This window comes from Priapulus caudatus, unplaced genomic scaffold (assembly GCF_000485595.1).
Source record: "Priapulus caudatus unplaced genomic scaffold, Priapulus_caudatus-5.0.1 Scaffold25, whole genome shotgun sequence".
In the NCBI taxonomy this organism is placed as follows: domain Eukaryota; kingdom Metazoa; phylum Priapulida; class Priapulimorpha; order Priapulimorphida; family Priapulidae; genus Priapulus; species Priapulus caudatus.
The window spans coordinates 635,885-650,176 of NW_014577086.1; the positions used below are offsets into that span (position 1 = coordinate 635,885).

At 40.7% G+C, this 14,292-nt stretch overlaps 2 protein-coding genes across 4 annotated transcripts in view; one reads left to right on the plus strand and one right to left on the minus strand.

Moving 5' to 3' along the window:
• The window catches only part of LOC106814179 (phospholipase DDHD1-like), a 23,811-nt gene extending 16,662 nt beyond the window's left edge, over positions 1-7,149 (plus strand). For all 3 annotated transcript variants that reach the window (XM_014818480.1, XM_014818487.1, XM_014818493.1), the window contains 7 exons: positions 1,930-2,036; positions 2,363-2,551; positions 2,987-3,057; positions 3,279-3,336; positions 3,965-4,114; positions 5,200-5,437; positions 5,816-7,149. In XM_014818480.1, the coding sequence (XP_014673966.1) occupies positions 1,930-2,036; positions 2,363-2,551; positions 2,987-3,057; positions 3,279-3,336; positions 3,965-4,114; positions 5,200-5,437; positions 5,816-6,171 (1,169 nt within the window). In that variant the 3' untranslated portion in view covers positions 6,172-7,149. The remainder of the gene's footprint in view (positions 1-1,929; positions 2,037-2,362; positions 2,552-2,986; positions 3,058-3,278; positions 3,337-3,964; positions 4,115-5,199; positions 5,438-5,815) is intronic.
• Positions 7,150-9,784: 2,635 nt separating this feature from the next.
• LOC106814202 (nuclear nucleic acid-binding protein C1D-like) lies at positions 9,785-14,038 on the minus strand. The gene is made up of 5 exons (XM_014818503.1): positions 13,713-14,038; positions 10,748-10,814; positions 10,588-10,643; positions 10,248-10,407; positions 9,785-10,014 (listed from the first exon to the last, which is right to left on the minus strand). The coding sequence occupies exons 1-5, from the start codon at positions 13,866-13,868 to the stop codon at positions 9,914-9,916; spliced, it is 540 nt and encodes a 179-aa protein (XP_014673989.1). The 5' UTR covers positions 13,869-14,038; the 3' UTR covers positions 9,785-9,913.
• Positions 14,039-14,292: the final 254 nt, after the last annotated feature.

Here is a 14,292-nt window from a genome sequence, read left to right on the forward strand (position 1 = left end):
GGTACGTTCCGGAAGTACCCTGGGGGACATAGACCCTATGAGCGTAACTGACAGTGAAGGTGCGGCTTTTGCATAGCAGAATGTGTCAAAATCTGTGCACAACACTTTACCGGTAAAAACGTTCTGATCGTTTATACTTGAGGAGGGCAGCATGCCTCAGGGATTGGAAATTTACAGCGTGTCTTCTGCAGATGGTGTTCGTTTGCATCGAGGATTTTGTGAGGAGGCTCGACCCGATGACAAGCTACCTGAGATCACACACCTCATGTTCGTTGTACATGGGATCGGCCAGAAAATGGACACAAATCGCATCATCAAGAGTTGTAAAACGTGATTAAATAAATGAATGACTAACACCTCATCAGCAGATCGGTGCATCATGTCACTTAATTAAGGTGGTGATTAAAAACCAGGTGCTTCTTCATAGCTTCCTTTTCTGTATCATTTCTCCCTTAGAAGGTAAACGGAAGCTTCCTGGACTGATAAGCTTGTAAGCTTATCATGCATTTAATCTAGTGAATCTGAGCATTATCACAGTTGGACTTTTTCGATGTATATTTTTTAACTTTACTGCTAAAGTCAGTGTGCCATAAAAATGTGATTCAGTGATGCCATGATCGGCTTGTGTTCTTCAGGTTTCGACAATCGATCAACAAGCAGATGAATGAGAACTTTGGTCACATACTGCGCAACCACCAGAGAGCAGAGTGCCTCCCTGTTGAGTGGAGGTCGTCCCTTAAGCTGGATGATGGTAATTTGTTCATTTAGAATGCTTGTAGAAAAATGCATATAAATTTTCAAATGAATACCCATCATGTTCTTTTGTGTGACCAATTTGTGACATGCACCATGCTCAGGAACAATGGGAACAAAGCAGTGGTGTTTAGGAATGAATGCCTTAATGTAACTCAAGGGTAAATAACAATATAATAATCCAAAATGGCATTATACCTTTATTGACACGGTATTCCTCCTAGAACTAATATTGCAATGAATGTATAATGCTACAGAGTAATATCATTATCGATCTAACAGGGTTAATTGTTACTCAGCCGTGAAGATTGGAAATGTACAGCTTACCTTTCGCCTCCATCCAGGAGGCTTTCTCAAAGCTAACTGATGATTATCAGTTTTGACCAGCAGATGGTGTGGTGGTCAATAGCTTAGTCCACACGTGACTGAGCCTGTATCCCCCCTCGTCACGGTTGATGTTCGGGGTCTTGCAGATCCAGATGGTCTCCTTAATCCATCGCCTGATCTTGATTGGTTCGCGATCGATGATCTTCGAATTATCCCAATCGATGGTGTGATTGTCCTTCGCTACCTGGTCCGTGATCGCGGATTTGGTTATTTCGGTAGCCGACTGCTTTCGTTGGGCCCTTGTGAGCGATTTGGGTGCTACGGTGTCTATGTCCTTTTTATGTTCTTTAAGGCAGGTTTCAAATTTTCGGCCGGTTTCTCCAAGTAACTTTTTTCACACATTGCACACGGTATCTTGTAGATACAGTCTGTAATGTTGTGCATAGCTGTTCTGTCCTTAGGGTGTACCAAAAGCCTTTTTAAGGCTGCTGACCCATTGTCCACCACATCATCTGGTGGTCAAAACTGATAATCATCAGTTAGCTTTGAGAAAGCCTCCTGGATGGAGGCGAAACATAAGCTATACGTTTCCAATCTTCAAGGTTAAGTAACAATTAACCCTGTTAGATCTATTAGTCTACCAACCGAATGAACTTATTTAATGAATATCATTATCCTAAAATATATACTAGCAACCATGCACTATCATAGAAATTAAGTCAGTTTCGAGCCTCACGTTCCTTCTGGTCAGAGTCTAAAACTTGCAGTATAATAGGCTAAATTCTGCCAGTAGACTTGGACTAATCTTGCGTGTACAGTTGTGGTACTTCTTCTGATGTGGTATTGTAGGTGTTGTCGAATCTGTCACTCTGCATAAGGTGCGAGGTCTAAGGGAACTCATGAACAGCACAGTGATGGATGTAATGTACTACGACAGCCCACTATACCGGTCAGAGGTACGCATTCTACTGGGAATGAAATTCTGTCACCTTGTATTTTATGTTGAGAAAATCAAATCTGTTAAAATAAGTTGTCTATTAGGGTCACTCAGGGGGAATTCAAAGTGTCCATTACACGCCTACATTCTTTCTATATAGGTGCTTTCTCTGTATATATGCTACTCGAGGAAACCAAGGTTAAAATGCCATTTTTAAACTGAAAATGCCGTGCACACAGTTAAGATATCTAAGTGAAAATGTTTCACTTTAGTACTTTATCCTAATATACCGTTGGTTACGTGTGCAGATCTCGGCATTTCACTTATTACAATATGTTGTTTCAGTTGGTACATGGCCTGCAGCGGGAGCTAAACAGACTGTACGACATGTTCTGTCTGAGACATCCGTACTTTGAGGCTAGCGGTGGTAAAGTCTCTATTGTGGCTCACTCTCTCGGGGCAGTCATCACCTATGACATCATCACTGGCTGGAACCCAGTGTGCCTGTATGACCAATATGTCAATGAGACACTGGTATGATGCCATTTTCCCAAGGTCTACTTCTGTTGGTTATTTAGAAACGAAGTTTTATAGACAAGCCAGTCAATGCTCGTGGGTTATGTAGAATACCACAATCCCGTATCTTGTGGTTAAAGTAGAATTATGAGTGTGCGGAAAACCCCAAACCTATACGGTACCCTAAAACATCCTGGGCCATCATGAGAACATGGATGCTTAGTTTGGTAGAAGTTGTTGCAAAATTGCAGGAGTTCATAAATAAACAAGCACATAAATAAACTAACTCACCTCAGATTATAATATGACGGTATTAATAGGAGCCAAACCATATGATTTTTGATGCATTTTCCAAATATGAAAATTTTTTGCTGGAAATTGTAGTATAAACTTGACAAAGCAGTCAAATAATGCAATTTCTGTCGTAAGTTATTGTATGCCTGATTTTTAAAGGACGAGTGCATAATAGATCTCGCTGAAGAAAAGAGGGGGCTGTATTATGAACTGGAGCGTGCACGAAAAAGGTAAATTATATGTAATATACACCCATTACTCTTAGATTAAGCTGAACTATATAATCAATATAATTGCATGGAATCGATTATATTGTATATTAGACATATAGTATATATGTATAGATATGTTTTTTGTGATTATATTCAATGGAATTTCATAATGACATAGTTAACATAAAAAAAACATCTATTGAAATATAATATTGGTTCATATGGTATCCATTATTTAGGGTGAAAGAGTTAGAAGCCATACTAGTCAGTGACAGTGGACCCACACTAAAGTTCAAGGTACAAGTACAGGACATACACTACATCTTTTTAAAACAGTAATTATCTAAGCATGTGTGAATGAATGTGCACACATATGCATGCACATGCTTACTTGTGCATTTATGTTTCTGTTTCTGTTGTATAGTACGTTGCAGTATCCAAATTTGGCATTGAGGCAACGGGCTATAGCTAGCCATGGGGTGTGACCTAGCTTGGGTAAAGCCAGGTAGTTTAGCCTTTTTTTTAGCCGAAAGGCACTGAGGGTGGTCACAGCCAGTTTTTTTGCGCCCTCAGTGGTTTTTTTACGTCCCCATTGGCCTTAGTATTACTGGAGATGGGAGCACCATTTTACGTGGTCATCCGAGCCACGGGAGATTCAGTCTCCAATGTTGAGAGCCAGGTTTTTACACCTTGAGAAAATTTACTGACCCGGCCAGGGTTTTAACTCGCAGCCTTCAGTGGACAGTGTAGGAGGCCTAACCACTGGGCCACGGAGGCTCTCATTGCATTTGTGCCCGTCTGCTTGATTGCAATGAGCGCATGGATGGGAACGTATCAGTGCATAGGTGGGCATGTACATTGCTATGTGCATTCGTGCTTGTCTGTCCCCGCATCGTTGGGTTTTACTGTTACAATGGTGTTTCAGCTGGACAATCTTTTCTTACTCGGGTCTCCACTGCCCGTGTTTCTGGCTCTTAGAGGAATGCAGCCAAGGGATGGCAACACACTTAAGGACATTCTACCTTCCTCTATTTGCAAGAGGATATTCAACATTTATCACCCTTTTGACCCAGTGGTAAGGAAGTATGAAGGGTAATGTTAATTATCAAACAATCTGACTGCTGTCAAATCAATTGTTTTGTTGCAATTCTGACATCATTAGTGAAGAAAAAAACTCCCTATGTGAGGTGCACATTAGGCTAACCATTACCTCTATAATGTAACTGTCTGTCTATTGTATGCATTATGACTCACCCTATTCATATACAACAACCCCAATGGGGCCCGGAAGCGATTATATAACACACATATGCCACATTACTAGGTGCACTACATACACATATATATATATATACTATGCTATTACTATACACTATAAATGCTATATCACATATATACTATATCTATACTGTACTACACGTAAGAAGTTCTGTTCTGTTGTACACCAGCAGTGCTTAATAACTGGCAACACCGGAAGTTTTAAGGATACACAAAATTTTCATCGATTTTTCATTTTCATTCTAATTCGATGGCTATCACTAGGTGCCGCCTCTGTACTTGCTTATTTCTCTATATACCGATGCATGTAAACTTTCGGAGCATTTTTATTGCCTGCGTACGTGTGTAGCGAGCCATGGCCATTTAAACACACATTTACTGATGACATCAGAGACATGATCCCACCAGCCTCTGTTCACGGTATTCATTATGCCATTATCTATCAGCCTCAACCTTTCTTATAGCCGTCAACTGCCATTGATGGTTGAAATTTCCGCGCGGTCAAAAATAGCATTTATACCTTGTTACGCAGCCCGGGTTTGTTGACACGTAAATATAATTAGGTGCTAGAAATTTCGTGAAATTTTTCGGCTCGAGCATAGATCTACATCTCATCTGTGAATAAAACGTGATTGATTTAATTAATTGGTCAATAAATGGTCTTTATCAGAACAATACCCATGCAAAAGCTTGAGTGTATCCTTAAGTATGTATTTTGCTGTGTATTAACTGGTGAATGTCACACCATAATTGGTTTATGTAATGTGCATAGAAAGTATGTATTATATTTGATCTCATATGATTTCTTAGCATAATTTGGTTGCACTTGCCTGCTCCCATATAAGCAGTAAGCTAGTTCTTCCAGCTACAAACTATTTTTAGGCATACAGAATGGAACCATTGCTATTGAAACACTATGAGTCTATACACCCAGTGACCATACACAAAGCAGATGTTACAAGTAGGACACCATATGAAGATCTGAAGACCGAGCTCATTCAATCTACTAAAATCAGCGAGCGTGATAAGGTTTATGCTACAACATCGCCATCTGGTGAAAGCACCTCGGGAGGTAATGCTCCTGTTGGACTGTCGAGGAAGTACCAGCAGGCTTCATATGGTAAGTGCACCGTACATGTTTCATCAATGTTGAGTGCATTGTACATATTGCATTGTATGGTGAGTGCATTGTACGTGTTTCTTCATATAGTCCAGTAGTCAGTGACTCAGTGCAGGTACACTTGGCATAAGATTATGCACATGGAATGCGATCAATCAGCATATGATCATTAAAATTCTCTATTTTAAATTTTAAATTTCTTTAGGTTAAAAATTCTCAAATATTTGAGCAGATAGGCCTATTGTGTGTGAATGCAGTTTGCTCAAATTTGTTGCAAAGAATGGATGCAGTCACTTTCTGTACAGTATGCACCTACCTTGCACATTCCATCCTTGTGATTCACTATCGAAAAAGCAATGGGTTTTGCTACATTAACAGCATCAACGTTTGCGGACCTGGTGTGGTCCAAGTGGGGTGGCAGCCACAAAGCCACCAAGTTCAACGAGGAACTGAAAGCTCTCCATAAGATGGTAAGCTCGGATGATGACACTAGAAGCAGCACCTCTGCGAAATACCACAACATCGATCCAACAGATCTGGAGTACAGAATCGACTATGTCCTTCGCGAAGGGAGCTTGGAAAGCCAATACATATCAGCCATCACGTCACACGCGTCTTATTGGGCTTCACCCGACGTGTCGCTGTTTATATTGACGCATTTGTTTCCAGAAGACACACAGACAGAACCGAAATACATGTCAAAAGACAGCAATGGTGCAGCAGCACACGCATGACTGTAGCACGCGTAGTAATGCCTGTGGGGGTTCAGCTGAGCTCAAGTCAATTAGCAGTCACAGGAACAGTGATTTGCTTATTCCTGTCATATATATATATACTTCATATTAAACTCATATCCAACAGTCCTACAATAAGGAAATTGTAGCACTGCATGCAGCACAATCAGCAGTATCACGTTTTGATTAGGATTGTATTGTGATGTATTAACTCAACATAGGTATGGTTATGATTGACAATATCAGTTTTATGTCAGAACCAAATTCCTGTCCATGTAGAAGAGCTGTATATATATATATATATATGAAATAATAATCAGTTTATGATCAGTTACAATTTCAACCAAACAACTATTAAGAGCCTAGGAATGGTAACACCAGATTAGCTAGCATTTTTAGAACACTAAGAAGTATTCTATATTATTTCTATACTGTTGTAAATTACGTAATGTACGCTGTTGACCATTGCTATTCATACAGCAATTAGCATATTGCAAAAAGCATTTATTTTTACCATTATGAGCCATCTTATTTTTACCATTAGCATTTATTTTTACCATTATGAGCCATCTTTTAGCCAACAGCAGTTTTAATTAAATTAATTGCACGTGTAACATGACGGTTAGTTGAGATCAAGTGTCGTGTCTTTGTAAATTAGATGAAGCCATCTCACCAAAATTTAGCGTGCACGATAGTTTCAAGCATGAAAATATACTTTATAGTGATTATTTGCAGACATTTTGTCAAAATTACCAGCAGAATCGGCCAGTATTTGCTATCTCGAATGGGGTCTTCCTCTTCTTCTCGGGCCACTACACTACACTCGGCCCAGCCACTGCAGCACACAGGACTTGGCACGGTGGTTGAAAGCCTCAAGGTCTTTAGGGCTACATGGCTCTGGAATAGGGGGCATTTCAGGAGATGTCCCATAGTCTGGTCCTTCCCGCAGTCGCATTCGGTTGGGCCATCTTCAGTGTATCCCCATTTCTGCATGAGTGCCCTAGATCAACCAAACCCTGTCCTGAGGCGATTTAGGCATAACCACGTCGGACATACCTCGTTGGCTCCGGGTGGGAGGGATTCCTGGGGTCTGAGTGAAAGCTTATGTTGGCTTGCCTGAAGATGCTTTGACCATTGGGCAATCCTGTAGTTTTGGAGGTTGCCATCCAGGGGTTGAACTGCGTGGATGAAACTGTGCCTGGACTTTAGTCTCTTCTTTACTGTTTCATGCTGGAAGAGGGGGTGGCGAGGGTCATTTTCTTGGTTAAGTTTCTCTACTTGGGATGAAGCCATTCGTCTAACGTGTGGAGGAGCAATGCCACAGAGCAGGCAGAGGTCATCTACGTTGGTTGGTCTCAAGCATCCAGAAATGGCTCTGCAGGCAATGTTCAGAACTGGGTCAATTTTTACAGCATGGGGCGACCTACTCCAGACAGGGCACGCATACTCAGCCGCAGAGTAGCACAGGGCGATAGCAGTGGTTCTGATTGTCCCGGCGTCTGTTCCCCATTTAGTATTTGCCAACTTCTTTAGAATACTGTTTCTGGCACCCACTTTGGCCTTTGTCTTGATGCACTAGTAAATGGACTAAACACAGGGTACACGTGTTTATAAACAACTAAATGGTAAAAAAACGTGACAGACTATAATGGACCAAATTAGGAACGAAATTAGAGTTCATGTAAAATACAGGGACAACCACATACTTAACACAGCCAAACTCAGACTGCAAATGGTGCACATGCTTCATAGTTTGGGGATTTCATTGCAATTTTAGTGAGTATGGCAGCCGTAAAATACTAACAGCAGCTTTTAAAATTGTTGAGCATATGTTATTAACTCCTGATGAATGTCTTATATGTGGGTGCACCTAGGAATATGTCGTTCAGCTTTTGTATTTAGTATGTCAGACTTCTGTCTGGTTTCACCAGCAACAACACACATCTGTTCACAAATTTTCTTGCCCGATACAAAATGAGATATCAAGTGTATTTAACTGTGAATAATAAATACATTATAAATAACAGGGTTAATTTTTACTCAACCGTGAAAGTTTGAAACGTACCGCTGACGTTTCGCCTCCTGCCAGGAGGCTTTCTCAAAGCAAACTGATGATAATCAGTTTTGACCACCAGATGGTGTGGTGGTCAATAGCTTAGTCCACACGTGACTAAGCCTGTATCCCCCCTCGTCCCGGTTGATGTTTGGGGTCTTGCGGATCCAGATAACCTCCTTAATCCAACGCCTGATTTTGATTGGCTCGCGATCGATGATCTTCGAATTCTCCCAATCGATGGTGTGATTGTCTTTCGCTATGTGGTCAGTGATCGCGGATTTGGTGATTTTGGTAGCCGACTGTTTTCGTTGGGCCCTTGTGAAGGATTTGGGTGCTACGGTGTCTACGTCCTTTTTGTGTTCTTTTAGGCGGGTTTCAAATTTTCGGCCGGTTTCTCCACATTCCTTCAATTCCACACTCTTTTTCCACACATTGCACACGGTATCTTGTAGACAGTCTGTAATGTTGTGCATATCTGTTCTGTCCTTAGGGTGTATCAAAAGTCGTTTCAGGGTCTCAAACGGTCTAACTGTTGAAGCCACACCTGCATTTTTTAGGTGACGCTGAACTACGTCCGTGACGCCTCAGACATAGGGTAGGACAATCATCGCCTTCGGTTTCTCCGTGGAGGTTTTCTTTTGGGATGTTGTTTTTTCACGTAACGTCAGCGGTACGTTTCAAACTTTCACGGTTGAGTAAAAATTAACGCTGTCAGTGTTATTTATATTAGTCTACCAACCGAATGAACTTATTTAATGAATAAATACATTGTTACAACCTGAAAATATATACATTGTGTATGGTTTATGCTTGCTAGCTCACAGTTTTAAACGCTTTGTCACAGCCGCTCACACATATACCTGTAAATGACAGACTGGCAATTACTAGTTTACACAGATTAATAGCTGGCTGCATCGCTCCATGCTGGTAGACAATGTGTTCCAGATGTCATATGCCTGCACCTAGGTGTAAGCTTTGCATTGGATTTTTTGCATTGGATGCTTTGGCAACAACTGAGGTTAAACTGCTAGAGCGGCTGCATCTGTCATCTTTCAGCTGCGTCAAACGCTCCTGCTGTTGGTATAGTGTAGGCTGCCGTGCTCGAATGTTTGTGGTAGAATCCACAAACTATAAACGTTATGAACACGTGCACTCAAGGCTAAACAATTTTTTTAATTGTTCAGCCAGACTATTTGCGTCCGCGACCAGCCTGTGTTTAGTACTTGGTTGTACGTGTGTACGTGGCAGCCCGTGTGTTTTACAATGGACTGTAATTGGGTGCTATTCTGGAAAGTTATAGTCTGTGGCTATCTCGCATTTTGCTTCATTTAGGTATTTATTCTATTTCATAGTGTACTTATTCTCATACCACTTGGTAAAAGATTAAGGAATCTAAATAAAACTAGTAATCTGTGTTACTGGCCGATGGTCGTATGTGGGCCATATTTCTATGCAGGCATGTCGGTGCACAATCGATGTAAGCATGCACAAGTAAAGCTGTGGTTCATAGATTTGCCACATCTTTCCCACTTTCATTTAAACTAGAAAATGTAGGCGTTAATGAATACGTTCACGTGTACTTTTGATGACAACGTATAAAAGCTTATTTATTTACAAAATAAATTGCACAATTTTTCACGAACGAAAAGAAGTGTAATTTGCTTTAAGTAATGTGTTTAATGAGCGTTAACTCGTTTTCATGCTGTCATCTTGTCGTTGTTTCTTGCTTGATTGTTGCATATTATCTGCCAAACTTCTCTTTGCCTGAGATGTATTCCTACCATTACCTGCATTACATATAACAACACAGGTGTGTGAATTCAAACAACTAATTCTGAACTCTTAGTTCACATCCCCATGCCTATTACTATGTAAACTAATCAACTCTCCTAACGATCATCCTCACCCCCATTCTCACTACCACTGCTCCTCTTGCCCACTCTTTGGCCTGCCCCTCATCTGCTGTACATTTTTTTGCCAATCCCTCCCACTCATTCTGCTACCTGCCCTTTTTGCTTACCTGATATCGGTGGATTTATGCTTGTATCCACTGGTGCTGCTGGCTTTGGCTCCCAAAGAGCATGCTTAACAAACCGCTTTGCCGCATCCTTGTCCAGTCTAGCGGCCTTTTCCTTATCCACTATCTGCTTCACTTTGTGCATGTACCCACGCAGGCGTTCCTGTAAAGAGTACATTGACAGAATTTACCCAGTAATAAGTACTCGACATAACTGCTATTATAAATAGACATACACCAAACACTGTATCTGTAATAATGTGTCTGAATGCATGTATTTATATGACGATGGTGTCTTATGCGAGTTTTACTGTATTATAAAGAGAGTAAAATTTGTGCTTACTAATTCTTGTTTAACGGGATGCTCCTTTGTGTTTTCTCCACTAGCATTTAAAAACACTGGAAAAAAAAATCAAATAGGCAAACGCACGTTTGAGGACATATCAAACACCCACGTTAGAAGAATCTAATATTATAATATACTCTAATAAATATATACTTACTCCAAAACATTGAGTTCACTGTGTATGCCACCATAAGATCCATCTTGGCCTTCTCTATGGGAAGAAGCTATAAATAATTGAATTAAAATACACACATTATAAACCAACAAACTATTTTAAAGCACTGTGATCCCATGTACAGATCACAAATTCTGGCTACAGTCTAATTTAAAATACATATATGCAGAATAAAACTCCATTCTATCTGTTAGATCATTGTTACATCATTTGGGTAGGGTATCCACTCCCTAACTCTCCTAACAGCTTTGTAAACAGGAATAACAAAAAATCCCATCTCTAACAATAATTTGTAACACTAAAGGGGTGGACACACTAAGCGATTTTTCATGCGGTCGAGCCGCCTGGCTGAAATCGCCTAGTGTGTCCAGTGAGTCGCGGTCGATTTTCGAGTCGGCCGGCTGAGTCGCCCGAATCAAACATGTTTGATAAAATCGGGCGATTATTTGAGTCGCGCGACTATATACAATGTGCGCCCGAACAATGCAATACTATACAATGCTCTACTACGCGCGCCCGAATGTACAATTCATCAGCCAATCAAACCATTTTCAATCGTGACTATCATCATCATTCAGCCGGGCGGCTCAATCGCATGAAAAATCGGCTAGTGTGTCCACAGCTTAACCCCACTCTAGCTAGCACTAATATATCACTGTTACCACCACGTATTATCGTATAGAATGCTTGTTACAAAATTTACATTTCTCCTTACCCTAGTCTCTATAACTATTTCACATTCTGAAGTGACAAGGTACCTTGTGGCTACATTTCAACTGGCAATGGTATCAGCTCAAAAGTCAAGCTGGTAATGCAGATGGCGCTCTCAAATTATAATCATTCAAATACATATGATTTGTTGCTGAGTGAGGCTTGCCACGTAGTTTCATAAATCTCCCCTTCGGAAAATTGTAAAAATCCAGACATAAAATAATGTCATCTGGTGTTTTCTGGGTGTTCTCTACCCCCCACCCCCACCCACACACACGTCAGCTTCTGGAACCTGTAATGCTTGGACAGACACTAGTCTAGCTCTAGAACTATAGGCAGGGAGCGGCATAGCCCTGCGGCGGAGCGGAAGGCTATAGTTTCAGAGTTAACACTAGTCAAGACAGTGCAATTCATAATTATGTTACCTATAAATTTTTTGCAGGTTATAACTTATAATATAAAATATTGTAAGAAACCATGCATGCCCTGGCATGAGTCCCAAAGTCACATCAATTCTTCAGACTAAAGACTACAGTATACACTACGGGGTTGCGGTTAGGATCACAGATCAGGCTTAGGTAGGACATGTATTAGGGTTGTAGTTAGGCCTATACGTTTGTTAGCTCTGCTATATATAGCCTAGGCTTGTTGTCACAGGGGCCTCTGGCTCTGGTTGAGGCAACTACTTACAACTTGGTCTTGGGCTATAGTACTCAGCGTTCGAAATTTGTTTCGACTTTCCCCTCATATTACGCTGAAATACTACGGTTATTGCAACGGCTGTTTAGACAGACTTGTAAACGGGAGCGCATTCTAATACGCTCCGTTCCTGAGCGTAGATGGGGTATCCAAAACATCTAGAGCCGAGGGCATGAACTCCCTCAATGCATGATTCGCCACACAAACAAAACCTCGTGACACTGACAGTCTAAGAAATCGATTGCGGCATGACCCCAGTGTTTTTATGACCGCATAACAATAAGTTCATATGTCGTAGGGGTTATCGTGGGGAGTGAGGCCATGACCAGTGATACCTGACACGCACGTAATCAAAGTTAACTGAATTCGTCACTTTTCTTTACGTAGAAAGTGGACTATTTTTATTTATATCTAGAAGCAATGTAAACTGTATAAACTTAAAGATTCTAGGCACTTGTAACTTTGCGGATGTGCGGCAGCATTGATCTATGCATGGGGGTACCGTGGACTGCGGATTCTGTCCCATATAACCTTTTTTATATTTTGGCGAGGGTTATATTGGGACAGAACAGGGTTCATTGAAATTTCGTGAGATCGCATGCAAAATGCATGCGCTGCGAATGCGGCCCGTACGCCGCTATTGGCGCGAAAAAAACCTACCGTTCCCTTCTACATGACTTTACCTTGCTACAGATGTGTATACATTCACTTCAATCGTTATTCACTTCTTAAAAGATTGTTTTTCAGAAACCAGCTTCATTCCACTTTCGTAAATAACATTCGCCATTTACAAACAATCAGACCAATCAGAGCGAGTCTATCAGCCCTCCTGCAGCGCCACAGATACAAGCGAGAACCAGGCTATTGTAACACTCGCTCTGATTGGTCTGATTGTTTGAAAATGGTGAATGTTATTTACGAAAGTGGCATGAAGCGGGTTTCTGAAAAACAATCTTTTAAGAAGTTAATAATGATTGAGGTGAATGTATACACATATCTGTAGCAAGGTAAAGTCATGTAGAAGGGAACGGTAGGGTTTTTTTCGCGCCAATAGCGGCGTACGGGCCGCATTCGCAGCGCATGCATTTTGCATGCGATCTCACAAAATTTCAATGAACCCCGTTGTCCCAATATAACCCTCACCAAAATATAAAAAAGGTTATATGGGACAGAATTATTCGATCTAGGGGGGAGGAGCCGTGGACTGGGGAGGAGAAAACCGAAAGTAAAACCTTTCCCTTGTGGGGCTCCCCCGACATTCCTAGAGCTGGAGATATATTATTTGACCAACTCTAAGTTACATGTATGCTGTTAATGCCAATGGTTATTTTTGTATACTATTTTGTTACTCACTGCTACAGTGCTAGTAAATAAGCGGACCACCAACTTTTGTGCAGGACCACCAACTTTCTGAAGTTGGTGGTCCTGCTGTCCACTAGATTTTCAGCCAAAATTCGAACCCTGATAGTACTAGAGAGCTAAATTTTGTTAGCATTTAGTTATGCCTGTTACGGAGTTCGTACTTCATCCTTGTTACCTTTTCATGCAAATCGTTGTGTGGTTTTGAAAGCATGGGTTTCATAATCGTCTCTATGTTGATGATAGACTCGTGAAAGTTTTTTACGCGATCTTGAATTTCATGTGGAATTTTTAAATCCATTTTCTTATCACTTTCAACTAGAGAGGTAGACATTTTGGTTTGATTGTTCGTCCAGGGTCTATCGAAAGGTTAAATATCACAGAAATTGAAGGAAGAAGTCAAAACCTTAGAGAAACGCACAGTTATTGGACAGTAATTCTAGTTCAACACAAGAAATATGCACACTGTGCACAAAACCAAACAGAAACATGACCACGCACAGCAGTGCCATCTATTGGATAATAAGTGAATAAAAACAATAAATGTGTTTTTATCACTGCGCTATATATACACCACAGTGGTTTTATTCAAGTATATTATTTATTATATGTGCAGATATTATATATGTGAGATAAATATAATACTAGCAGTGTATAATATCTATATCTATATTATACACTCCTGATAATATAGCAGCCCACCATCCTGCTGTTTCAGATGTTACTGTGACTACAACAACCATAGAAATATATATAGA

Bases quoted from the DNA above. Each gene is read 5' to 3' on its own strand.
- LOC106814202 (XM_014818503.1), bottom strand. From the start codon at position 13,868: ATGTCTACCTCTCTAGTTGAAAGTGATAAGAAAATGGATTTAAAAATT. The intron at 10,815-13,712 runs GTAACAAGGATG...AATTATTTATAG, and splicing joins ACAACGATTTGCATGAAAAG to CTTCTTCCCATAGAGAAGGC. The intron at 10,644-10,747 runs GTAAGTATATAT...TTTTTTTTCCAG, and splicing joins AGTGAACTCAATGTTTTGGA to TGTTTTTAAATGCTAGTGGA.